Raw genomic sequence first — 24,617 nt, forward strand, 5'->3', positions numbered from 1 at the left:
GGCGTCTCTCGCTTCTGGGGGCCGGGCAGGCGCGGTGGGAACCGGCCGGCAGTGGGTGCCCAGCGGGGCCTTGCCCAGGGGTCCGGATCCCCCCTCCCAGGGCAGGACGGGGCGCGTTCCCGCCTCCCGCTTAAAACCCAGTTCCCACAGACTTGTAAAATACCGCTAACTTCCCCGGGACGCCTCAGGAGCTGCTTCCAGGTGTGTCTCGGGCTTTCAGCCTCCCCACACGGGGCTCTGGCACCTCCCTGGGTCTGGCCTAAGTTCACTCAGACCTGGAGTCGGGGCCGAGAGCCCCTCGTGTCAGCAAGGGCCGAAGCCTGAACTTTATTTCCTGCCCTCGCCCTGGAGGTCCCCGGCTTGGCCGCGGCGGGGTTAACGCTGCCCGCGGGGCTGCCCGGACCTCGTCCCTCTGGTGGGTTCAACGCGCCCTGCAGCCCGCGGTGTTCCCAGGGCATCGCCTCATCTGACTGATCAGATATCAGCGTTAATTTAATGGCCAAAATTTACCGTGTCACGCTCCAGTATAAAACACGTGCTCACTTTTCAGGGTTTTCTGTGGCACAGGCTGAAGAGTTTCAGTTGTTCAGCTATGCCAGCTAAAATGTTAATTTCTCACTTAAAGTAAGTGTAATCTTTATGTTGTTGCCACTTGAGGGTAACTTGTTAAAATAACACAATACGTAACCTGCAAAGTGGTATCAGATTCTGATAGTATCTTTCAGATGCTTCAGAACGTTTTAAAGATGGTGATAGAAGGTTGGTCGGCCTTTGGTCTAAGGTTGCTTAACCAAGTTGCTTCTAAGCATCTTTGTGGGAGGGATTAATCATTATTATTACACGGTTTAATAGTAAGAATTATAGAGGGGCAGGCACAAGTGTTTTGGAAACTTGGTTGATTTTTCCTGTTGGCAACTTAAATGTCAGAATTTCTATAGGAAATCTATTGGGTGGTTGTTTTAGTAAGAATGGTTTCTCGTAGGTGTATCAATGCTCAGTGATAGTACTTTTTAGTACTAAGTTAGTAATAACTCAGAGACTTCATACAGTGCTTTGGAGCCTGTAGTTTACCTGATAAAAGAAAGAGTTGTTCTGTGTTTGATGGGAATACTAACTGATGGGAGAAATCTGCAGCAGAGGCATCAAGCCATTGAGCATCCTTGCTATGTGTTTTTTTGGTTTCTTTTGTTTTTTAATAATGAGAGTGACAAAAGAACTTTTTGAGGGACAAAGGTTTCAAGTCCCTTCAGTGTTAGCAAGAATGAATTGGGAATAACTAGAAGCTTCTGTCTGACTAATAGACTAATAGTGTGGTATAAATAAGTATATGTATCACTGGTTTAGATTCCCGTGAGTTGCATGTCTGTGCTGTATGTTTTGTGAAGCATAATGAGAGGATTTTTTAAAATACAAGTTTGATAAGGACGTTTGACACTTCATATGATGTGCTTGAACCTTGGTATTGTCTCAAAATTTAAACCAAAAGTGTTCTGAAAATCATAGATTTTAAGATTTAAAATTTGCTGTAGTTATTTTCCCGAGTATATTATAGTTTTAAAATCCTCCTGTTTTTGAGTTCTTAAGCCCTTTTTTTACTCTATGGACTGTTTTGATTGATGCATTTTTCTGACTTCTTGCTGGCTTTGAAGTAAGCTGTACTGATAACCCATTTCTAACAGATGAATAAGAAAAGATAAATTTACAGTATGAAGACTAGTTTAGACTGTATCATTCCCTTCGTTATGAGAAGTTTGGTTTTTTTCTGGGAACTGTATAATTATTTATTTCTTACCCTGAAAGACTTTGCACTGTCAGAAAAGAAAATAAGTGAAGGAACAACCATTATGAAGGGATGTAGAATACTGCTGGAGATCGTCAGCTAAATTGTTGTCTAGTTCTGCTTTTGTTTTCTGTCTTTGCTTCTGGTCACACTCTGCTTCAGGGGAAATCTCTGGCTCAAAAAAAAATAAATTTAATGTTAGTCTTACTGCTAATTTTCTTGTCCAAACAACTCCCCTAACTCTACAGTGGTATATTCATAATGGTTTATGCAATTTGTATTTCAACTGCAATAAGTTTCTTAAGTGTACTTTTAATAATTTTAACATGCTGCACATCCCACTCTTGGCACTGGAATAATAATAATAATAAAATTGCAGTCTTTTTTCCAGAATGTACAGAGCAGCTATTGCTTCTAGTGCGAATATATTTATTCTGAACGTAGTTATTACAAAATACATAGATGGAAGACGTTGTTTGTTGACTGAAAGTAAAAAACAAAACAAACAAAACCAAACCTTTTTTGGGTGTTGTTTTTTTTTCTGCCTCTTGCATTATGATCAGATATTGGCATCTCCCTGTTTGCTTACGCAGTCGTGCTGAAGTGGACTCCAAAGTTGGGTAGCTGGCATGGATGTGCAGGGGTATTAATTCAAGAAAGGAACCTGGTGCTGTGTTCTTGGTGATTCATCAGCTCTTCTACCTGAAGTGTTGGCATGTGTGTGACTGGAGACCAGAGCTTCTGCTTGGTGGTATCACTTCCAGTTCTTGAAGTCCTGTCTTGCTGTGGGCAAGCAGGATTAGAAAAATAACACTGGGGGCGGGGAGATGAGCAGAGGAAAAGGAACAAAGACAATAAAGTAACAGTTTCCCTCTCCTAAAGGGGGGAGGCTTAAAAGAAGTGAAAGAGCCTTGGTATCTTTAGTTCTTTTGAATGGCAGTGCTGTGTAAGACTTGGGACCTGGGTGTCCTAAGCAGCTCGTTTGGTCTCCAGGGTAGAGAATGCAAAGGGCATAATGTCTTAGGTACTTATCCTGGCTTTTTAATACAAATAGAACCCTGAGAAGGTAGAGGGGCTTGACTTGTTCAGATGGGCAGATGAAGGATGCTACAGTGGGTGGAATGAGAGAAGACCTTTTTGTAAGAGTGTCCTTGCTCACCCACTGAAAAAAAAAAAAAAAAAAAGGCAGAAAAACCCCTAAAAAATCACCCCCAAAATAACCTCACAAAAGAAAATTAGCATCTTTGTGGTGGGGGAGGAAAGTGAAAGAACCTTTAAAAGTCTGGCTAATAATTGAAGGATCACGTAGAAAGAAATAAAAAAAAACCAAGAACATTACACTCAGAATCAAAAGTGAAAAAAATGCTTTCTGTGCTTGAAGGCTGCACTGAGCAGAGGATGTTCTGTAATAGGAAGCAGATTGGCACAAACTGTGGAAGGAAAAGAAAATTTCAAGTGTAGGAGAACTTCTTGCCTCTCTAACTGTAGTACTTCATCAAATGTCCAGATGCAACAAACACAGCACAGTACATAATAGTTAATTTAAAATACGTGGCATAGTTTTTGCACGTTCTCTGAAATTCAAAGTTTGGCATTTTTAACATTTTAGCCTGGGTTTGTAGGTTTAGTGTTGACAGGCTCCCGTGACCTGCTGTTTTTTTATCTGCATAAAAAATGTAATTTTGACAAACTGTGCTGTATGATGCACAGTCACCATCGTGAAAAGTGTAATTGTTCATGTAATGTATTTGTAACAGGCATTTAGGTGCTGTGATAATAAGCACTGTACAGCCAGCACAATGGTGTAGCCATGGTCTGTGCTTTTCAGCTTGCAAAATACACTTCTGAATTGATACAGAAATAGCAACTTTAGTTACAGCTACAGTAGAAATTATTTGTACAGGTGACTGAGGAAGACTTGTAGAGTTATCAAGCTGAAAGCTGGCAGTTGAGGTTTTTCTCTTACAGGAACATCTTGGCAGATAATGTATTGTTTGTAATGTGTTTCACTAGTCTGGGGCAGTGGCACGTGGATGGTAACTGCCATGTGTCTCCTTCATGCTACACGTTTCGAGTTCAGGTCCTGCCATCCTGCCCATTAAAGTGTCCTGCTGCATCAGTAATATGTCATAAGCCTGACATCCAGTTGGGTGAAGTTAGTCTTCCCAGGTATCTTGGGACCATTATTAAACTAAAATGTGTGTATTCAGAAAGTAAATAGAAGTGCAGAGGATTTTCATTAGGATTTGTCATTGGGTTAATTAATTATTAACTCTATAGGACAGGTTTTGGATACTTATAGATGACTCATGGAGATTTTAACCAATGTATATATGCATGCCTCCATCAGTACCCCAGCTCCTTAGGTGAACATAGGATTGCTGAGATGTCCTGCCCTTCCCCATGCCCAAGTGAAGGAGTGAGCCTTCTCCCAGGAGCAGGGGCACAGCTCTGAGCTGATGTGACTCAAGAATCTGCAGGGACAGAACAAGATCAGGGACTGGTTCCTTAATCACCTTAATCTGATTTAACTGCAGGCTGCTGCCAAAAGGAGTGGCACCCTGCCCGGGCCCTCGGGCTGTGTATTCCACCTGCGGTTCAGGCGGTTCATTTCCTGTGAGGCAGCTACAGGATTTCACCTGTGTATCTCTGCATTTGGGAAAGGCTGATCTAAGGCATTAATGAAGATTGTCCCAAAGTAGAACTTCTTGTTGTGTTTATCTTAGTAATTCTTATACTGCTGTTCTTGAGCTTTGCCATAGATCTTTCAGTTAATTCAAATCTGTATTAATTATAGATCACCTAACAACTGTACTATTCTGTTCTGACTCAGTCTTGAGCTGACAGTGCCAATAATGATAAATTCTGAAAACATGGGACTTCAACTCTGGTCCACAAAGTCATTTTCCTTCACAGCAAGTTCAGATTTTGTCTGTGCTTCCATAAATGTTGTTGACTTGTACTATGCATCTTAATTTACCAGTTCATAAAAAGAATACTGGTAGTTAAGTGTGAACATGGAGGTCTTTTAATTATGATCTTGATCCTGGGAAATTTAGAAAGCAGTTGGAAGTAGGTCTGCTTTGTAGGGAGCATGAAGCATGCCTAGGTTGTGCAGCTCCCTCAGGCAGTCTGTCTTTTTACGGCCTCACCATGTTTCCTCCCTCCATAGAGCTACAAAGAAAAATCTTATGTTGTAGAATAGTTGAATAGATCTTAATGGGATTCAAATCACATTTAAATATTAATATTATTAAATGTCAAGAATGAAATATGAAGAGAATTAGAAGCTATACTGCTTTGACCTGAGAGGACATATGCTGTCATTCTTAAATGGTGCTACGAGTTTATAGCTGAAAGATTACTCCAGACTTTCAGATGGCAAAAGTATTTTGAACATTTAATGTCTGTTTTGAGGATTTGAAAATGATCCAAAAGCTCCCTGGTCCTGACACTTGGAAGCGTTGGTTGTTACCAAAATCAGTGTCAGATTAAGTTTTACCCCCCTTTCCCAGTTGTGTGTGGAAGACAGTGGAATGGCTTGAGGTACATGTTCTAACTCTCAAAGAATAACCAGTACAGAAGCAGCAAACATCACCTTGCTTTCCCCTTTATGTCATGCAGTGGCAGAACTTTGCCAGCCTCCCATGTGAATGCAGCTGGTGGTGGTGGTGCTCTGGTGTTGACGTCAAAGTATTAATCTGATGTTCTGCTGAAAAAGACCTCAATCTCTGCTACTCTGTGTGGAAAGAAAGATGGATACTACTTGGATGTAGATTGATGCTAAAGATTCTACACTTCTTGTCTCTTTGTTTGCAGATGAGAACATTATTTGTTTTAAAAAACAACCCCTTTCTCCTGGATCAGGCCAGGTTGAAAAGTGAACTAGTCCTTCGTGCAACTTCAGTGGCATAGGCAGGACTAGTTCTGCTGGGTGAAGGGAGATGGGGGTTGTTGAGGCATGTTGCTCTGGGACACCAGCTTAACTTTAAATGTTACTTTAGGATAAGTAAAAATGAGTTCCCTGGAAGAGCTAGAGCAGAAAGATGGCTTTCTCAGAAGGAACTGGCTCTTGTTTGACACAGACCCTACAAGGAATGGCTTTCTTTGGCAGCAGTAATGTGGTTTGACTGAGCACTTGTGTACAAGGGGACTTGTAATTGTTTTTCTTTATATTCTAATCACTGTTTGGAAGACAGCATGTTTGGATAAATTAAGACTTCTTTGCAAAGTGTCTGTTTTTGCCACAATCTGATGGTATATATGCTGAATAAAACAAAATAGCTGAGATACTATCTGAAAGTAGGAACAATCAGAGGGATGCTGTCATGTGCTCGTGGGAGGAGGGCTGTGAGTGCAGCTCCACTGGAAGAGAACACTTTTACTTTCTTTTGTGTTGTGTGTTTTTTTTTAAAGGGAATAAACACAGCCTAAGCAGAATGCACCTACGTCTGACTTAGAAGCAATGCTGAGTGAAGAATTCTGCTCAAAGAAACAAATCTATTTTACCTAATAATGCTGAAAAACTGCGCAAGTGTGATGGTTCAGGTTTTTTATTATGCTCTAATGCTGCTTTTTGGCTAAAGTGACTTTATGTAAGGGTAGGGATGTCACAGGCAAGCAAACAGTAAAAAAGCAGCATCCTTGAAGACCATGTAGTTGCATTAGATACTGAAGTTTGATATCATGGGGCTTTTTGTTATTGTTTTTGCTACAATATTGTTCTTTCTTACTTCCTGTTACTTATTTTATGAGTCTTTTGTCATACTTGAAGTGTAGATGTAGTTACTGATGTTTGTGGTAAGGTGGTTGCTCTTCTTCAGTTCAGTTTTTCCTTGCGTTATTAAAAAATGCAAGATTAAGCTGGATATGAGGCTCAGAAAAGTCTTTACGTATGCATCTGAAGTAGCAGCAGATCTATAGAAACCCCTAAACTGGTAAAATTACTAATAGATAAGTTGGACCAATTTCAACATGTGCCTTACTTGAAATGAACAGAAGTGATACTTCTGAATTTGGCCCAAACTTTAATTTGTTCTGTTGGGGAAATCTGTGTCTTCCTCTCCAGTTGGACGATGAGCATAGTTGCTGTGATCCCTCTACCACTAGATGTTGCTATATGAATGATTGATATAATCTTATCTGATGTTGGATGGATTCATCTCCTAAGAAGATGAGGAGATACCACTGAAACAGTATTTCTGCCCATTCTGAAATTAGTATTTTGAGACATTTGCCTGAGACATTTTTAGAATTTATGAGCTCTGTTACATTAGTCATAAGAATTGTTTCTTGTATACCCAGCAGTCTGCTAGTCATTATTTCCAATTAGGCAGTTTTTCTTTTAATCTGTCTCTAGAGTTCATGGTCTTGGTAGTGATGGAAAAAGGCAAAAAAAATGTAACTCAGCCAAAAAGGTTTTTGCAGGAACTCTGTTCTGTAGCATCTGTGACTTTTCATTTGATGAAAGATGACAGGGGAAGAAAATCACTATACATTTCAGCATAAATAATCACTTTTCAGATGAATGTTTTTGTCTTTATTTCACTTTGGCTGTTTTTTAACTATTACCTTTTTCATGATTACTTACTTCCTTGGGTCTTTGCTGTTTATTCTACACAGAAGTCTACAAATAGAAGAGCTCCATCAGGGTGAGCTGAAGTTATCGTAAAGAAAAAATTCATTGCATGGATTGTATAAACTCACTGAGACCGAAATAAAGCTGGAAAGGAATCTACAAGTGAATAAAACAAGAAGTTTGGAATTGGATTTGGGGAATCTGGGCTTGGAAATGCCTCAGGTAACTCTGATATGATTTTATTTTTTCCTGTAAATAATTTTCCTTATTTTTTAAAAAAAGGGGTTGCAAGTTTAAGAGTGAATATGACTGTAATTAGCAGGAAGAATTTATAAGATCTTAAACAGTATCTATTTTTAGGGTCCCTGTAGTGCCTATGATGGAAGCTGTGTTGCTCCTCTTGGTACTTTATTTGTTCACACAGCAAGATTCAGTAAAGTTGTGGTCTTGATGAGGGTGGATGCCTGGAGAGCAGCCTTTTATTACTGCAGTGAATCACACATCAGCACATTGAATGACTCTCAGCAGTACAGGGTTTCTCTCTTCCCAGCCCTCAGGGCGAGTGTGTCTAGAAGAGAAATAGAGGTCTGGAATTAAATGTAGCAGGAAGCCTTGCTGCCCATTCCCTGCATGCCCAGTCATCCTGCAGAATGTTTGTTGCTTGTTTTTTTGTTTGTTTTTCAAAATTCTGCTTAGTTCTTTAGAGACATAACACTCTTAATTTAGTTGTAATAATTTTGCTTTTGCTACAATCTCAGGTGGAAATTTTTTGAGTTCTAATGGTTCTGAAAACGGTCAACACTGCTTTAGTACAGAGGGGTTTGTATTAGGGTGAAGGCCCTGCAAGCGTGTGGTGCGCGTTGATACTCAGAAATCTTGCCAGAACTCACTCTTCTCTTCTACAAACACTAACATATCCCTGAACTTGGCAAACACATGAGAATTTCAAACCAACAAAAAGAATTAGAGCAATGCTTTTGCAGCTATATGATGAATACAAATGTGTCCTTTGATTGGAAAGCTGTGTGTTGTTACCTGGTCTCAAAGCATTCTCTTACTCTGAGAAATGCTATGCTTATCTGTATAGGTAGAAACCTTCCAGATGCAAGTATAGCACAAGCTCAGAGACTGGAATGAAATGGCAATACCCTTCATGTCTTGTTGAAGAAAAAAACATATGCCTTTTTATATCACGCTTCAGATGTCAGTATCAATTCTTTTGTAGCCCAGTGTGAGTGGAATGGACCCTCCTTTTGGGGATGCCTTTCGGAGCCATGTGTTTTCAGAGCAGACTCTGATGAGCACGGATCTCTTGGCAAGCAGTTCAGATCCAGACTTCATGTATGAACTGGTAGGTTACCTTCCTGTGTGTGTCTGTAACTTCCTCTCCTTGACTAATGCCCTGCATTCACGTACTACTGAAGGAGGATTTGTTCAATGCTAGCCACTGATTAGGGAAGGGCCTAACTGCTGGTCCAGCAAATGTGATGCTTCCTCCCTAGATGCTTGTTGGAGCTGCCCTTCAGGTCACGCTCCATACGCTCAAATACAGCTGTGCTGATGTTATGGGATGGTGCTTGAGACTCTTCCTTTCAGTGTTTTCTGCAAGAGCAGCTATATGCTACTTCACCCAAGCTGTAAATGCAGGGGAAGCAAAACAGAAGTTGACATGTGGGCTGCTTACACTAGCATTCTTTTTCTTTTCTTTTTTCCCCCCCAGCATTGAAGTCCCCAGCCCATAGTCATTACTTGATTGTTAGAATGAGGTTTTCTGACTACTGATAAGCTTCAGCATATTCTCATAAGCACCCAGCCAGGATTGACCTAGGTTAATAAAGACTAGAACAGGCTGCCTGTGATGCCTTTCATATTTTAAATACATGGACATTGGTACTAGTCTAGTTCCTGATGACCAGTAGGAAGAGAATCCAGCTTCATTTGACTTGTATCCTTAGCAGTCTCTTCAGAAAGATCTGCTGCCAAACACAGAAGCTGGACTTCATTCTAACCCTCAAAAGAACCTTTTATCTCAAAGCTGAGGTATCTTCATCTGTTGTCCCACTTATATTTCACTGGAATTAAGCTCACCATGCTAGATTAAGTAGAGGATATAGATTGATACTTTTTTTAAATTGATTTTTTAAATTTGTCTTATTATGTACAGGACAGAGAAATGGACTATCAACAAAGCTCCAGAGACAACTTACTTTCAATGGAGGACTGCAAAGACCTTGAGAACTTGGAGTCTTTTACGGACATCCTGGACAAAGAAGTTGCTCTCACCTCAAAGTGGGAGCAGTGGGACACCTACTGTGAAGACCTAACTAAGTACACTAAATTAACCAGCTGTGACATCTGGGGAACAAAAGAGGTGGATTACCTGGGCCTGGATGATTTCTCAAGCCCATACCAAGATGAAGAGGTGATAAGCAAAACACCAACACTGGCTCAGCTTAACAGTGAGGACTCCCAGCCTGTTTCTGATTCACTCTATTACCCTGATTTGCTCTTCAGTGTGAAACAAAGCCCTTTAAATTCTTTGTTACCTGGCAAAAAAATTGCAACCAGAGCAGCAGCCCCAGTCTGTTCCTCCAAGAACGTTCAGGCTGAGGCACCTTTGTTGGACTGTGTTCAGAAGGCAAGCAAACCTGCAACTCAGCCTGCTTCCAGTACACAAATTGTGGTGAAGACCAACATGTACAGTAATGAAAAGGTGAACATTCACGTTGAATGTAAAGACTATGTTAAAAAGGCAAAAGTAAAGATCAATCCTTTACCACAGAGCAGGCCAGTGCTGAGCCAGACGCATGCTGATGCAGCAAAGGAAAACACCTGCTATTGTGGTGCTGTAGCAAAGAGACAAGAAAGAAAAGGAATGGAGTCCCCACATAATCACAGTACGCCTCCTGTTTTGCCTTTTAAAGACACTCAAGAACTGCTCCTTGGTCCACCCCAGGAAACCCCAGGGCTCATTGTGGGGGAGAGCAGTCTTTCTGCCAGCACATCTGTGTCAGATTCTTCACAGAAGAAGGAAGAGCACAACTATTCTCTGTTTGTAACAGACAGTTTGGGTGAACAGTCAGCCAAAGGAGACCCTGAGGAAGATGAGGATGATGAGGATGACATTGAAGACGAGGACCACGATGAAGGATTTGGCAGTGAGCATGAGCTGTCTGAAAATGACGATGAAGAAGATTATGAGGATGATAAAGATGATGACATCAGCGATACTTTCTCAGAACCAGGTACCAGCAATGTTTGGCTTTGTTAACATGGAGGTTAATGGATTTGTCTGCCAAGTGGGAATCAATGCTTTTGAATGCTTTATATTTAAAGATGAGCAACCCTGATCTTAACTTTTGAACTTTCATCCCAGATTTCCTAATGTTTTGCAAAATGTAATTAATAAAAGCTAGACAAGGTCTCTATTGCCCTGTTTTATGAAAAACTGCATAAACTGTGGTCATGCAACAAAAGCAGTAATGGGAAACCTAGCTTGTAGCCTGAGGTCATAGAGCAGCTACCTGCAGTTGTTGATGTGCAGATTTTCCTAGTGCTTCAGCAGGTTGCTTTAAATTTATCCAGAGTTGTATCTCTTTATGAAATCATAGCTTGAGTGAAATAATTTCTTAATTACTGAAGTCCTACTGTAGGTACAGTTTTCCACAGAATCCAAATAATACCTATCACTGAAACTAATAGAACCATTTCTTGGTGGTTTTCAGCAGTAACACTTAGTGGGTCTTCAAAGGATACTGAATTCCTCTCTTCTGCATGTAGAAATGGAGCCTTAACAACAGAAATAAGAACTAACCTTCATCTAGAAGGTAACAAAGCGGTAACATTGTGTAAAAATAAAATCTGAAGGGAAAGCGATAGGACTGTAACCAAGTCTTAGTTTAATTGTAGAAAGTATTATAATATTCACATTTTATAAATGCTTTGTAGTAGAGTCTAAGAATTAAGGTATTCAGATATTTGGCAATGTGTGACTTCGGGGGGGAGAGCATCTGAAAACAGCAGCTTCCCTAAAGTTTGTCAGTGTTTGTCATAATGAACTCTCAGATAAATTATTTTCTAAATAGATTTCCCAAGTTGGCATTTAAACTTGTGAAGCATTATGCCCTTTATGTTACTTTTACATGTACATAACACATCTTTATTAGCATTTTAAAACCTCTTCTTTCCTAGCTCTGAGCTGAACTCCCTCTGCTTTCTGTGGCTTTGAGTAGCTATTACAGCTCTGTAATGATTGCTGTACTGCACAGTGCTTTGCAGCCCACAGAGGCATGTTGCACAGAAAGCTTGTTAATCTTGAGAAAGAGATGTCGTGTTAAAATGCTGGGGTTTCAGTTGGTGGAATTGAATTAACTATTTGCTGTTGGCTCAAATTTTACTGGCAAGCAATTGCTCTCACCTAAGTACAGCTACATTATGCAGTACAGCAACTGAGGAACTTGGCTTACACAAGCTTGTTAGAACTTCAAGTGAATGAAGCTATTCACTCAAGAGTATAGTGATATTAAAAGCTTCATCCTGTGTTTTAACTACATTTTAATTTTACTTTGTGTTGGTTTTTTACCTTTAGAGTAAAGGTAAATACTGTGGATAAAGTATCTAAAAATAGGAATGGCAAAGGAAGATTTAATAGCACTGAAACCAGAATTAGTTGATACGTTTAAGTCAAAGACATAAGTTACTGAAAGGACAAAAAGCTTATTGCTGACCTTCTGTATTTTTTACACAGTTTGCTTTTGTTCTTCTTTTTGTATGTCTTTGGAGTGCATGAAATGCCTTCTTAAAGCATTAGTGTTTTCTGAGGAACTACTTAGACTGAACTTCAGGAGCTTGGAGAAATAATTAAAACTGTGACTGGCTGTCAGGCAAGTTTGGGCAACAGTGGTTTTGTTGTCACCACGATACCGATTTTGCAATTTTGGTCACCTGCCAAGGTAATTTATAATGGGAATTATCAGCCAAGGCCTTTTCTAGTACTTCAGCTTATTTTGCCATTACTAGTATATTTTACCTTTCTCATTTGATAGAAACATTTGTAAGTGACTCATTCTCCCATAAAGTAGTCAAGAGATCCCAGAAATGGGATATGCAGCAACTGATTCATTTTTCAATAGTGCTGGAGAAGAAATAGCTGAAAGGGAAGAGTGCTTCTAGAGACATGGAGATTGTTTAAAGAAGTTGCATTGCATCTCTTTGGAGCACCTGGACTATCAGCTCTGGGGAGAAGACTTATCATTTGACAGAAATCAGTATGATTAAATGTTAGAGAAAGGCTTTTCTGGTTTTGTTATAGTGGGGCTATTTTTTCTTTTCATTTTATAAGATGCAGAAGTCTTCTTTATCATCTTCTCTGTTTTACTTAATTTATCCCTGGTGAATTTAGACCTAAAAACATAGTAAAGGATGTGAACAGAGATTTTTAGGAGGCACTTGTGAAGGGCTTGAATGGTAAATAAAAGAACCCTTTCAGATTTCTGAGAAGCCTTCCAGAGAAAGTGAGACTGCTATATGATCTTTGCTAAGAGGAGAATTCAAGGTAGGTAAATACAGTGCAGAAAAGCTAAACAGGTTTGTTGCACTCCTGTATGTCACAGTCTTGGTTAGGACACTAGCTTATTCTATGTAACTTCAAAATTACAGCAGGTCAGTGTTAGAGTTGCAAGGTAGGATGCATTAAGTCAACATAATTTTAGTTGCTAACTTAATTATAGTTTAAATAAGCAAACAGGAAGTCTTGGGTTTAACCTCATACATTCTTACCCATCAGCTTTCAAAGAGATTTGTTTTCATTGGTTACCTTAATTCTGTGTTGCCATGAAGATGGGCCACGTTTCTGCATATCTGTTTAATGAGTTACATAGCTTGATGTGTATATTTTAAGTGGAAAGTAAGTGGGTTTTTTAAGAGTACTTTGATACTTATGTCAAACAGCATTTGGGTAATACAGAAATATAGTTAAAATATTTATGGTATTTGAAAATGTATTTTATATAAATTGTCATAAAGCATGTTTCATTGTTTGATTTGCCTTTAAAGTACTGTCTTTTTAATAAACTAGAGAATCAAAGTAAATGAGTGGATGAAATTATTAGGAACAGTACTTTACTTCTGCACACCTAACTTTTATTCATCCTTTGGTTATGAGGTGAGAGACAGACCAAAGCAAAAAAGTTTGGGGTTTTTCCCTTTTCAGATGTTTTTTTCAAGTGCAAACAGACTCATTGAATGGACTGTTTTAAAAAGAAGAAAGTGTTCTTTGTGCTGCTGTGAAAAGATGAAGCAGAGTTCAAGCACATGGAGTCAAGGCTTGTTCAGCTTACAGTCCATTCAGTGGTTGGCTTTTCTTTAAGCTTCTTCAGTGTAGGGGGTGTTTTGAAATGTGTTATTTTTTAAGTTAATGTGAACTATTATATAGCATTTTAGTACAAAAGGTGATGCAGTGGTTTGGCATTTTTTAACCTTAGTATAGGTTATCTTTATTTTCTAAAGCATACATAGGATATTAAAAACTGTGCTTTGTATTTGCATAATTATGGTATAAATATTAATGCAATGTGGATTGTGGCGTTACAGTTTCCATGTACTTCATGCACAAGCCATCATTTCAAGTGCATCATAATATACCTCTAAAATACTGTGTAGCTTTACTGGGGATCATTTCTTTTCATCTCCCTAAGGAGGTGAGGAGGAAATTTAACAGTTTGTGTCCAGATCCCTTCAGTGCAGATGGTCTTTTCTTACAGGCTTTAGGTCATTGTCCTGGTAAGAGGACATCTAGTAGAGATGGGTAGTTTGATTTATTTCACAAAGGTATTCAAACTCAAGAAAGAGCAGGAGTTGGGCTCTGATCCTAATGGATCCCTTCCAACTCGGAATATTCTATGATTGAGTAATTTTGCTTTCTTTTATAGTATTTTGCTAATCCATCTTTATTATCTGCTTCTTTTTCTGTGCTTTTTTATTAGAAATTAATTAAAATGTGGAGGCGAGTTAGGATTATGCTCCTGAAAATTCATGAAGAAAATTGTTAGGGTGGAAGAACTCTCTCCAACAGCTGTTGCCTGTACTGTGCAGTGGTAGGGTTGTGGGGGAGAAGAGCAATAGAGCTTAAGGGGTCAGTGAACATAAAGGGCCTTTCAATGTATGAATAATTTGTCTCTATTAAACTAAAGATGCACCATCACTGGCTCAATGTCTATCCCTGGATTTAAGGCAAGTACCCAGTAGCAGTTGACACTGAAAACCAAGTCTATTAGATAATGTAAACCAGGCTTTGTCTGTGGTTTTGCTCTTAACTTGAATTCTCAGTCCACTGTTAAAGGGCTAGGAACAGTTTTGTCAACATTAATATACACAATGCAATGCATCCTTTTAGGGTATGAAAATGATTCTGTGGAAGATTTAAAAGAAATTACTGCAATATCCTCTCGGAAAAGAGGGAAGCGAAGATACTTCTGGGAGTACAGTGAGCAACTAACACCATCACAACATGAAAGAATGCTGAGACCATCTGAGTGGAATCGAGATACGTTACCAAGTAACATGTACCAAAAGAATGGTCTTCATCATGGTAAGAACAAAGTCATAGTTACAAGTCAATGTGCTTTGTTCTGCATCTTCAGAAGTCAAACTCCCATAATTGCAAGGGCTGAGAAGTTGTGCTTTGGCCATGAAAATAAATCATTAGAGCACTGCAAGTCTGTTGCTCAGTTAGCAGAGTTCTGTGACATGTTCTAGGAATGCATAGAGAACATACAGTAGGAACTTTCAGTGTAGTTTCTTCCAGAGAAGGGTGGAGGAATTGAGAATTGTAACTTCTGAGGGCTTTTAGTGGAAACCCCAAGAGTTTGAAATGTTCTCAGTGCAATACTCTAAACTTCCTGGATGGTCACTTGACTGATACTTGCTCCTCATAGCTGTTACTTTCAGAACTGCTTATGTTAGAAGTAACCTGGAAGTGATCCAAGATGCAAAGTTCACAGTAACTGCAGTATGAACAAACAGACAAATGGACAATAAGGTGTAACTGTCTCTTTTTGCTCCTTCCTACTTGTTTCTCCCACCTGTGGGAATGCAGCACAGTGAAGCTGTCTTTTGTTGAAGAAACTATTTCTTTTAAATATCCTTTTGGAAATTTAAACCAAATGGTCTAATAATTGTGTTTTAGTCTCGGCACATTTTGAGGAGCAATTTGCTGTACCACACACATGACTAACATCACCCAGAACAAATCACTCTTAGGAGTAATGTTTGTTCTCTTGTCATGGGACCTGTTTGGTAGGCTGCTCCCTTTGATTTTGGCATTGAAGGAGAAAATTAAACCAGCTTCTTTGGTTTTAATGTTAACATTTCCTTACAGTTGAAAATTACTCTCTTTAACATGGCAGCTTACCTTCTGCAAAGACAGAAGATTTTGTTGTTGTGGTTACTTGTAGATTTATTCAGGGAAGAAAACGTTGTTTTTTTTAACCTGCTTAGTTTTTATATGGTTATTTATCTTGTGAAATACTGGTACCTGAAGTCCCTATCACTGCTTCTTCTTATGAAGGCTTGTATCTATACTTGTTGTTAAACAACAAATAACCAGACATGTATTGAGGACTCAGTCCCACCAGATACTTGAAGGAGCAAGTGATCTTTAAGTCAGGTGTGTACTCAAGGGGTATGTAGGATCAAACACTTCTTAACATCCTGAAGCTACAGAATATGACACATGCAGGATTTTTTTAATTTTCATGTACAGAAATGTACCAAAGTCATCTGCTACCTCAGATAAACCATGCTAAATCGTCAGCTTTCTAATAAATATTTTTGGAGCAGGTTTTGTTAGTTTTATTGATGTTCTCATTCGTGTCTATTATAACTGATGTTTTAATAGATATCTAGAAAAAGACCCATTGCAGTGGCAGAAAATCTTAAGGAATAGCAATTTTGTCTTGAATAGGTGTACTTCCTCAGGAAAACCAGGCCTTAAATAGCTTCAAATATAAATAAAAGGGGTTAACTAGCCTTTATGTGGACCATTTAAGCTAAATATTGCAGAAGATCATTTCAGTATCAGGCCTCAACACTCTTACTTAATGCAGAGCTTTAGCAATAAGATTATTTAGGAATTTAATCAATTGGAGTGTGTAAGAGGATATACTGGCTGAACACATGAGTTAGCAAGTTACAGGTGGCGCAAAACAACTGAGTTTGAACTTGTGGCATCCATTTTTCATCACAGTTGTGTGTGTGTGTGTAGTGTTTATCACAGGCAGTACTCTGGCCAGCAGTATTTGCTCTTATCTGGCCTGGGTATAATACGAATTGTACAAAGCAGTTTGTCTGGAAATGCTCTTTCTATTGTGAAAGGCTGAAAAAATCACATGATTCCAGTCCATTCTCTGGTAGTGAAAAAGGAACTTAAACTGCACACAAAAAAATACATATTTAAGAGTGGTTTTCTACAGGTTTGTGTATGTATTGTGTCACTTCCCAACCCAGTTTTCTCCATATTTGAAATAGGAAAATATGCAGCAAAGAAGTCACGGAGGACTGATGTAGAAGACCTGACTCCCAACCCCAGAAAACTTTTACAGATTGGTAATGAGCTGAGGAAGCTGAATAAGGTGATCAGTGACCTGACGCCAGTCAGTGAACTTCCCTTAACTGCCAGACCGAGGTCAAGAAAAGAAAAAAACAAGCTGGCTTCCAGGTATATATATTAGGTAGCACTACATGGATTAATCAATTTGGATTACTACAACTGTGCTCCTAAGATATAATTAATCTTTGGCTCAAGAGATCCTGCTTCATGGTGGCATTTCCTGCAATGGGCTAATTACCAGTTTATCAAAAAAAGCAGGGCACTGCTTGGAGAGGTAGTTTGTCTGTTCCTTAGATAATGCTGTATTTCTACTGGAAGTTGGCTTACTGAGCTGCAGGGTAAATGATAGATACAGTGATAAAGTGCACAAGTGTGAAATGTGAGCAAGTGTAGGTAGCAGCTTTCAGTGAAGGTGAGTGTGTAGATAGATGGTTTTGTACATCACAGCTCTGGGAGTACTGGTTGATAAGTTTGTGTGGCAAACAAACAGATGCTCTTAGTATTCTGGAATTTCTGTTAGTGTTCTAATTCTTCCCCTCTTCTTACTATAGGGCTTGTAGACTAAAAAAGAAAGCCCAGTATGAAGCCAATAAAGTAAAACTCTGGGGTCTCAACACGGAATATGGTAAATACAACTCTTCACATCTTAATTTTTCTTTTGTTCAGACGAGTCTGTGTTTGCACCATTTTATAGACAAAACAGAGTTGGTACAAACCCAACGATTTTGTTGGTACAAAAAAAGTCCACTCCATAAAGTGTATGCAGTTGGGTTACCTGCAGTGTTGAGCTACTTTACAGCTGTAAATTATGTATATGTACGCATGAAATGTAAATATTTTTAAATGTTTAGAGATATAAAGTATTACATCTATGTTTTACAGTAAGTGTGATGTGACACCTTTGATTACTTACAGATAACAGTGTGTGGAAAACTATGGATCTCTCTTGCTTCAGGGGGGGAATGTGCTGTAAATCTAATCCAGGTTTTTTTCTTTGCAGATAATTTACTGTTTGTGATCAACTCCATTAAACAAGAAATAGTTAATCGGGTGCAGGTACCTAAAGATGACAGAGGAGTCAACATGGAACAAAAGTTGAACGTACTTATTAAAGACACTCTGGGTAAGCAGCCAACTTCATGTATTTGCCTGTATGTGAAGAAACATTTAATCTGTGATACATTAGATTGCAAAGTTTCTGGAATAGAGCAGAGAAAGTAGCACTTCCTAATTGTAGTTGTCTGTGCCTTTTAGTTGATGACTAACCAAAGTGTTCATTGGCTTTGCATTACTTAGAGGAACGCACAGATATGTGCAATGAATAGTAACCTTGCAGCACATTTTCTTACCCTCCCTTTTAGGACTACCTGTAGCTGGACAGACATCAGAATTTGTGAATCAAGTTTTAGAGAAGACTGCAGAAGGAGACCCCACCGGTGGCCTTGTAGGGCTACGAATACCAACGTCAAAAGTTTAAGACCTGACATCAGCTGTTCTCATTGGTCAGATTCTACATGTGTTGTCAAGTACTTCATTGTAAATTGCATTCTGGTCTGCATGACAGTTTAACATGATGTAAACACTTAAAATTAGGTTCCATTGTTTTTAAATAACCATGTAGTAAAACAAATCAAAGCATGACATAAAATGCTTAATAGCATTTTTGGAGCATAAACCAGGTAGTTTCAAACCCGCTTTAAGCTTAAACAGAGAGATGAGGATTCTTTTAAAAATTATCTAGGACCAGAATATATCACTTTTGCTTTAGAAGCAAAACCATGTTTTTGCTAGTAAAAAATGTTAGTATATGCCAGACATTGTGACAGGTTTATGCTCCAAGTAAAATAAGAGGAAGCATTTTTTTTTGTAAAGCTGTCAATTTAGAGAGTTTTTTGTTTTGCTTTGTTTTGGTTTTGTTTGGTTTTTTGTTATTTTGTTGTGGTTTTTTTTTTATAATTGGATTTTCTTTTGTTCTTGAAAACCAGTGAGCTTTCTTTGCAACCATTAACTTGTACATAGCACACATGGCATTAGAGCTAGTGTGCCTATAAGACTTTAATTTTCTGAGCTTAATATAGTATTTAAATGTCTGTGCAAGCAAGAGAAAAAAAAGTCTATTCTTTGTGCCTTGTATTTTGGGGGGAGAGCTATCAGTATAAGCTGGTAAAGTTTTGTATGAAGAAAAACCCCGAGGGGAAAAACCGAGATGTATAGATGGTAAAGATTATAGGTTTTAATGTATTTGTTCCAGCTCTTAAAAATTTTTGAATGTATATAGGAATATGTTGAAAATGTAGATATATGCCACAGAGTCTATGTATTGTATAAAAGATGGCTCTAGAAAACTCAATTTCGGTACTTTGGCCGGAAGAAAACAAATACTTGCACATTAATGCGATTGTTTATTTTTGTACCAAAGACAAATGCAACTGATATGGCAAACTGCCAGTCTAAGTAAAGTTTTGCACAGCTTATATGATACTGTACTGAATGTAAAAACAAATGAGAAAAAAAAAAAGAAAAAAAAAAAGAAAAAAATTAAAGGTCAGGGTTAGGGATCTTACTGAACTGTGAATTTTTTTGTTTGGGTCCAATTATCTACAGAAGGAGCATTCATACATAACAATATTATTTTGCTGTTCTTGTAGTTCGCTTCCATGGTAGATAAGTTGGTGGCCGTCTTGGAGTCTTTACATCTTTTTTTTTTTTTTTTTTTTTTTCCTCTGCACTTACTGTAGGAGATTTTAATATATTTGGATTTTAGTAAGCTATTGGTAAAATAGTTTTCAACTTTGAGAATTTAAAAAAAAATATATATATAAAAATATTTAGCTTGTTGTAGTATACTTCCACCAAACAACCAAAATAAAATTATTTTTATTGTAATGTGTATATATGTAAAGAGAAAAAAGAGCTACAAATATCTAATTCCTTAGTTGCCACTTTTCCAGTTGATGTATTATTATGCATGAGATGTTTCCAAGGATCAACACAGGCTTCAGACAAAACAAAACAAAAATTTATAGACTTTTATATTTTTGTACAGATATTTCAAAACTAGCTTCTTCAAACTTATATCTTGTTAATTCAGTAGTTTCTATGATTGAGGAATATTAACACACAGTTCTTATTTGCTCTTCTGCTAATAAGAGTTGGCTTTGTAGTCAGTGTTAACGTACAGATTAAAGCTTTAGCCTTTAATGAGAAAGTCCTTTATCTCAAGGCAAGATCATTCTCTGGTTTCATGGACCCCCTCCCCTGCCCCCTTTTCCTCCCTGTTCTTTCTCTCCCTATTTAAAGATGACAAAACACTGTTTACTGAAAATAGAAATACCAAATATTTTCAAATGTAGCTGCTGAAAAAAAAAATGCAAAAGTCCATGAAGGCTTTCTCCCCATTCCCTTTGGGGGATTTCTCCACTTCATTTCTGGTTTGTCTTTGTTTGTACTGTGATTCCTTTTTGTTTGTAAGTAGATTATTTTTATATCCAAACTTGTACTATAAAAAAGAAAGTCTGAATCAGTAATAGTGCAGTAAGAGTGGCCGATGCAGGGGGCAGCCCTGCCATGTCCTTGTGAGTGTGTACACAGCCTGCTTTGTATCTAAATATTTTGGAAGACTCAAAAGGGAGGAGGAGGCCAAAATACCACTACTGAGCCGTACAGAAAGGCTTTCCTACAAGAGACTGAACTAATACCCAGGGCAATTTATTCAAAACTTTGTCAATCCACTTCAGACTCACAAAATCTGAGTGGAATGTGAGTGGTTTTGTTTCAGGTGTTTTTGTTGTCGTTAGGGTGAGGTGGGAGTTGGCTGCTGCTTTACACAGTGGGTCAGATGTATTCCTGTTGTCATTATTGCCAACGTTGCAGTTACTCTGGCGATGCACATGGCCCATAAAACCCCGACAAAGAATGTCTCTTGTGAAGTTCAGGCTCTGCCTGTACCACCATTTGAACACTGCTGTTCCTTTCTGATGGATGGTGTTCACGCACTGCTCAGATCTGAGAGGTCCTTATGCTATATCCAAGCTCTGCAGGCAAGGCAGCATTTCTAAACATTAAGGGAGCAGTTTTGCAATGAGGAAGAAACTTCTGTAACAAATTAAACTGACAAGGTATTAAAAAGTCCCCCTTCTACTGCTCAGAAATACTGGGCAAATACAACTTTATAGCTTTTTAATTTTTGTCTGAAAACCAGAATATGATTTTGGTCTAGCATTTCAAGGTAGACTTTGAATCTTTAGTGAATTCCATACCCTCGCATTTCAGTGTTTTCTATGTATTATTTTAAGTTAAAGCTTTTAAATAGTTGAGCTTTTTAATGTTGACACTTTATTTTGTACCTATTTATATGTATGTATATCTTAGAAAAGCACTTTGTTTAAAAAGAAAAAAGAAAAAAAGAAAAAAAAAAAAAGAAACTGCGTTTTATATGATTCCTGCCACTTGCTGCTAACTCTGGGCTGGTCAGAATGCTGCAGCGATACTTGATATAAATAAAACCTGGCAGTAAAATGTAGAGTAAAGATAAGACCTTTTGCTGGTTTAACTTTATCATAAAGGTGACATAGGCAAGCTGTGCAGCTTTACATTTTAACCAGGGGACTCTGTGGCATTTAAACCGTCTAGAAATGGTTGTACTTTAATGCCAGTAACAATCTGCTTCCTCTAGTGTCATTAAAATATATACATTTAGTGTATACTTATCACAAACAAAAAATCTTGTAAGGGTATAAAAACCAACAAATGTACATGTTCTGTTTCTTGGCAATTGTGGCATGCATTTTTGGATGATCTTTAGAGAAGACCATTTTCTAAAGATTTTCAGTGTTCATACATGGTATGTGGATCTTAATTAAGTCCTGGATTATTTTTTGTTTGTTTGTTTTTGAGTGTAGGCATTGTGAATATTCACTTTTAATCCTATATCCAAAAACAATGATACATTTTTGATTTAATACAAACAAAAGCTCTTCCTTTTTCTGATACACTGGATTCTCTAGAATTTGTTTCCATATTAAAAGCATGCTGTCATAACTGCTCTTGTTGAGATCTCATCAGTCTGAACTTAGGTGCCACACTTGGAATTGCTGGACTGCTTGTTCTACTGTACCATGTATGATTCTTGTCCTTTCCTACTTCCTTCATGACAGATGATGATGTGGCTTTATATTGTGCCTTACTTGTACACCTAGAACTAAATGTTTTTCATTCCCTCTGAACTCTTCAAACCTAACCCTTCTGAAATTGAATCAGAACTGATAAAAGCATCCTGAAGAAAGTCTGGATAGGTCTGATTTCAGTTTCTCTCAGTAGCAGTCCTTTTGTATTTATATGGAAGACCAGTTTTTGAATGGCCTTGCAAAATGTGGGGGTGCTCATGAAGGGTGTTTTTTAGCCCTAAACCCCTTTTGCTAACGCTTCCCTTCTATGGTTTATTGAATACATTTACTGATACTTGGTGAGTACTTTTTTTTGGATGAGGGAGACTTATTACTGAAGCTACGTTTATGTGTGGATGGCTGGATTTTATCATACCAATTGAAATCATTGTGATTTAATGAAGTTGCATTGCTGTAATGCTGATGTGAGAGTCAGGCTCAGCTGTGTTCAGTTTCTAACTCTTTGTAGATAGACTTCTTTTCCTACTAAGAGGGCCAGGAAAAAAGTCTTGGTTTGTTTGGGTTTTTTTAAAACAACGAAACGAAAAAACCCTAAAATGGATGAAGGGTCTTTTAACTAACCTAAAAGCAACCAGACACTTCTGAAGTACAGTGGTGTCAGTTTTGATTTTATTTCAAAAAGATCCACCCCCAAATATTTATCTGATATTTGCCTTCATTAATAAAACAGCTTAGTCATACAATATAAAGACTGGATGTGCTTTTCTTTTCCATGAATCATTTAAACAGCTATTTTTTAGAGCTCTAAAAGGCTTTATCAGGAGAATTTCAAAGGGTTGTATACAAGTTGCCTTCAGCAGAAATAGCAAATGCAATTCTGTTCCTCAAACATGCTTGCTAGTCTTCCTGAAGTTCTGTTGAGGCATAACTCAGTTATGTACCATGAATGTTAGGATTTGGATTTGGCCTTGAGACCTGAATTTCAAGAATGCATCTAATAATGATTTTATTTTCTTTATAAGTTGGAGGCTTCAGTTGGAATCATCTAGTTAAGTGTGCTGCTATATGTGGTCTTGGCTTATTGACACAGCCTTGCACACAGCTGACGTTTATTTTGTTTACCCCAGGATTGTGTGAAGTACATTTCAAACAGTTACTGCTGCAGTGACTGATTCTTGTAACTGTATTAAGGGCATTAGTATGTTGAGACAACAGCACTCTTGAGTATCTCCCAATATAAATTGGGATTCATAACGTCATGAATGAAAGATGGCACTTTTAGGTTTTATCTTCTTTGCAGCATACAAAAATGTCTCTGTTTCTATGATTTACATTTCACAATATGCCATGTTTTTCCCCCCAGTGCTTCTAGCATGATAAGAAGGTGTGTGTGCACTGAATTACAATCCTCAGCCTCTTAGACATTCGTAAACTTCCACAAGAGCAAATACTGATTATGCATTTATTATCTTTCTAATGAGCTGTAGAGCTAAAAGTGGAGCCAGAAGTATTTTAAGCTACACTTTTTTCCCCTGTTTTTCCATTAAAAAAAAAAAAAAAAAGGTGTTAAGAGTTTATCTTGAGTCAAGAATTGTTTATAGTCCAGTATCTCTAAGTCAAATTTGGGTGAGTTAACTAGGTATTGTAAGGGAAACTTCTGGATTGGATTTGGTATTGTCAAAAGCACACTCCACTGTATCCAGATCTTCTGATGAAGAAACAGAACCTAGTAGCAGCAATTAATTTTATTAATATGTCTTACCATTATTGATAGTGATATATTCTGATTTGAATCCTCTATCTTCCCAGAACACTATGTCTAAGCAAAACTTGCTGCTCAGTATTTGTGGTTGGATGAACTCGTGAGGCTGATGGCACATGTGAACGTAGGTGGTTGTCAGGCAAGAAAAAAAAGCATTTTAAACAAAACATGGCATCCTGTTCTGCCTGTACTTGGGGTTATGATTGTAACGCTGTCCTTGATATTCCATAATCAACTTCCAACTGGAGCTCAGAAAAACTTACTGAGAGTCTTGTCTCTGTCAGAAAATAAATTTACCTTGTTAAAAGCATGATCTGTTAAGAGTTGCGATGTTTAATGTTGGTTAATAGTTGTGCAGTTTGTTTTTCTTTTTTGAGAAGAGGCACAATTCAACTATTGACTTTGTTTACTCTGTCACCCTTGATCCCTAGCACTTCTATTCAGATACAAATTCATCAATGTATGCAACATCCTTTGTAATTTAAAATAAAAATTGTGGAGGAAACACATCTCGCGTCGTTGTATGTTTGGGGTGATAACGGTGTGTGTCCCCGTGAGTAAATGCCCTCGGTCTCCTGGCACCTCGGCAGCTTTCCTTCGGGAGGGATCCGAGCCAGGTAAGGGAGTAACTTGTTTCATCCCAACAGCTGCCGTGGGAAGGCTGCGGGGTCCGTGTGCAGGGACCAGCAGGGCCCGGGCAGCACCCACAGGTGTTCGGCTCCTGCAGTGGCCACGAGAACGGGCCCTGTTTTCAGCACCTGCTG

General features: G+C 38.3%; 2 protein-coding genes across 3 annotated transcripts in view; both read left to right on the plus strand.

Annotated features, from left to right (window-relative positions):
* The first annotated feature begins 7,401 nt into the window (after positions 1 to 7,401).
* On the plus strand, positions 7,402 to 18,442 carry CREBRF (CREB3 regulatory factor). Of its 2 annotated transcripts, XM_010001968.1 has the most exons (9): positions 7,402 to 7,580; positions 8,584 to 8,709; positions 9,523 to 10,603; positions 11,084 to 11,185; positions 14,752 to 14,946; positions 16,884 to 17,073; positions 17,517 to 17,590; positions 17,966 to 18,088; positions 18,327 to 18,442. In XM_010001968.1, the coding sequence occupies exons 1-9, from the start codon at positions 7,572 to 7,574 to the stop codon at positions 18,440 to 18,442; spliced, it is 2,016 nt and encodes a 671-aa protein (XP_010000270.1). In that variant the 5' UTR covers positions 7,402 to 7,571. The 2 variants fall into 2 exon arrangements, with proteins under 2 accessions (XP_010000270.1, XP_010000271.1); XM_010001969.1 differs by lacking the exon at positions 11,084 to 11,185.
* A 5,520-nt stretch (positions 18,443 to 23,962) lies between these two features.
* Positions 23,963 to 24,617, plus strand: part of BNIP1 (BCL2/adenovirus E1B 19kDa interacting protein 1) — a 6,418-nt gene continuing 5,763 nt past the window's right edge. The window contains exon 1 of the mRNA XM_010002080.1: positions 23,963 to 23,977. Within this exon, the coding sequence (XP_010000382.1) occupies positions 23,963 to 23,977 (15 nt within the window). The remainder of the gene's footprint in view (positions 23,978 to 24,617) is intronic.

Source organism: Chaetura pelagica, unplaced genomic scaffold, assembly GCF_000747805.2.
Source record: "Chaetura pelagica isolate M959 unplaced genomic scaffold, ChaPel_1.0 scaffold356, whole genome shotgun sequence".
Taxonomy (NCBI): Eukaryota; Metazoa; Chordata; class Aves; order Apodiformes; family Apodidae; genus Chaetura; species Chaetura pelagica.

Coding starts and splice junctions, on each gene's coding strand:
- CREBRF (XM_010001968.1), top strand. Junction 8,710..9,522: donor CAGACTTCATGTATGAACTG/GTAGGTTACCTT, acceptor TATTATGTACAG/GACAGAGAAATGGACTATCA. Junction 17,591..17,965: donor GGGTCTCAACACGGAATATG/GTAAATACAACT, acceptor TTTTCTTTGCAG/ATAATTTACTGTTTGTGATC.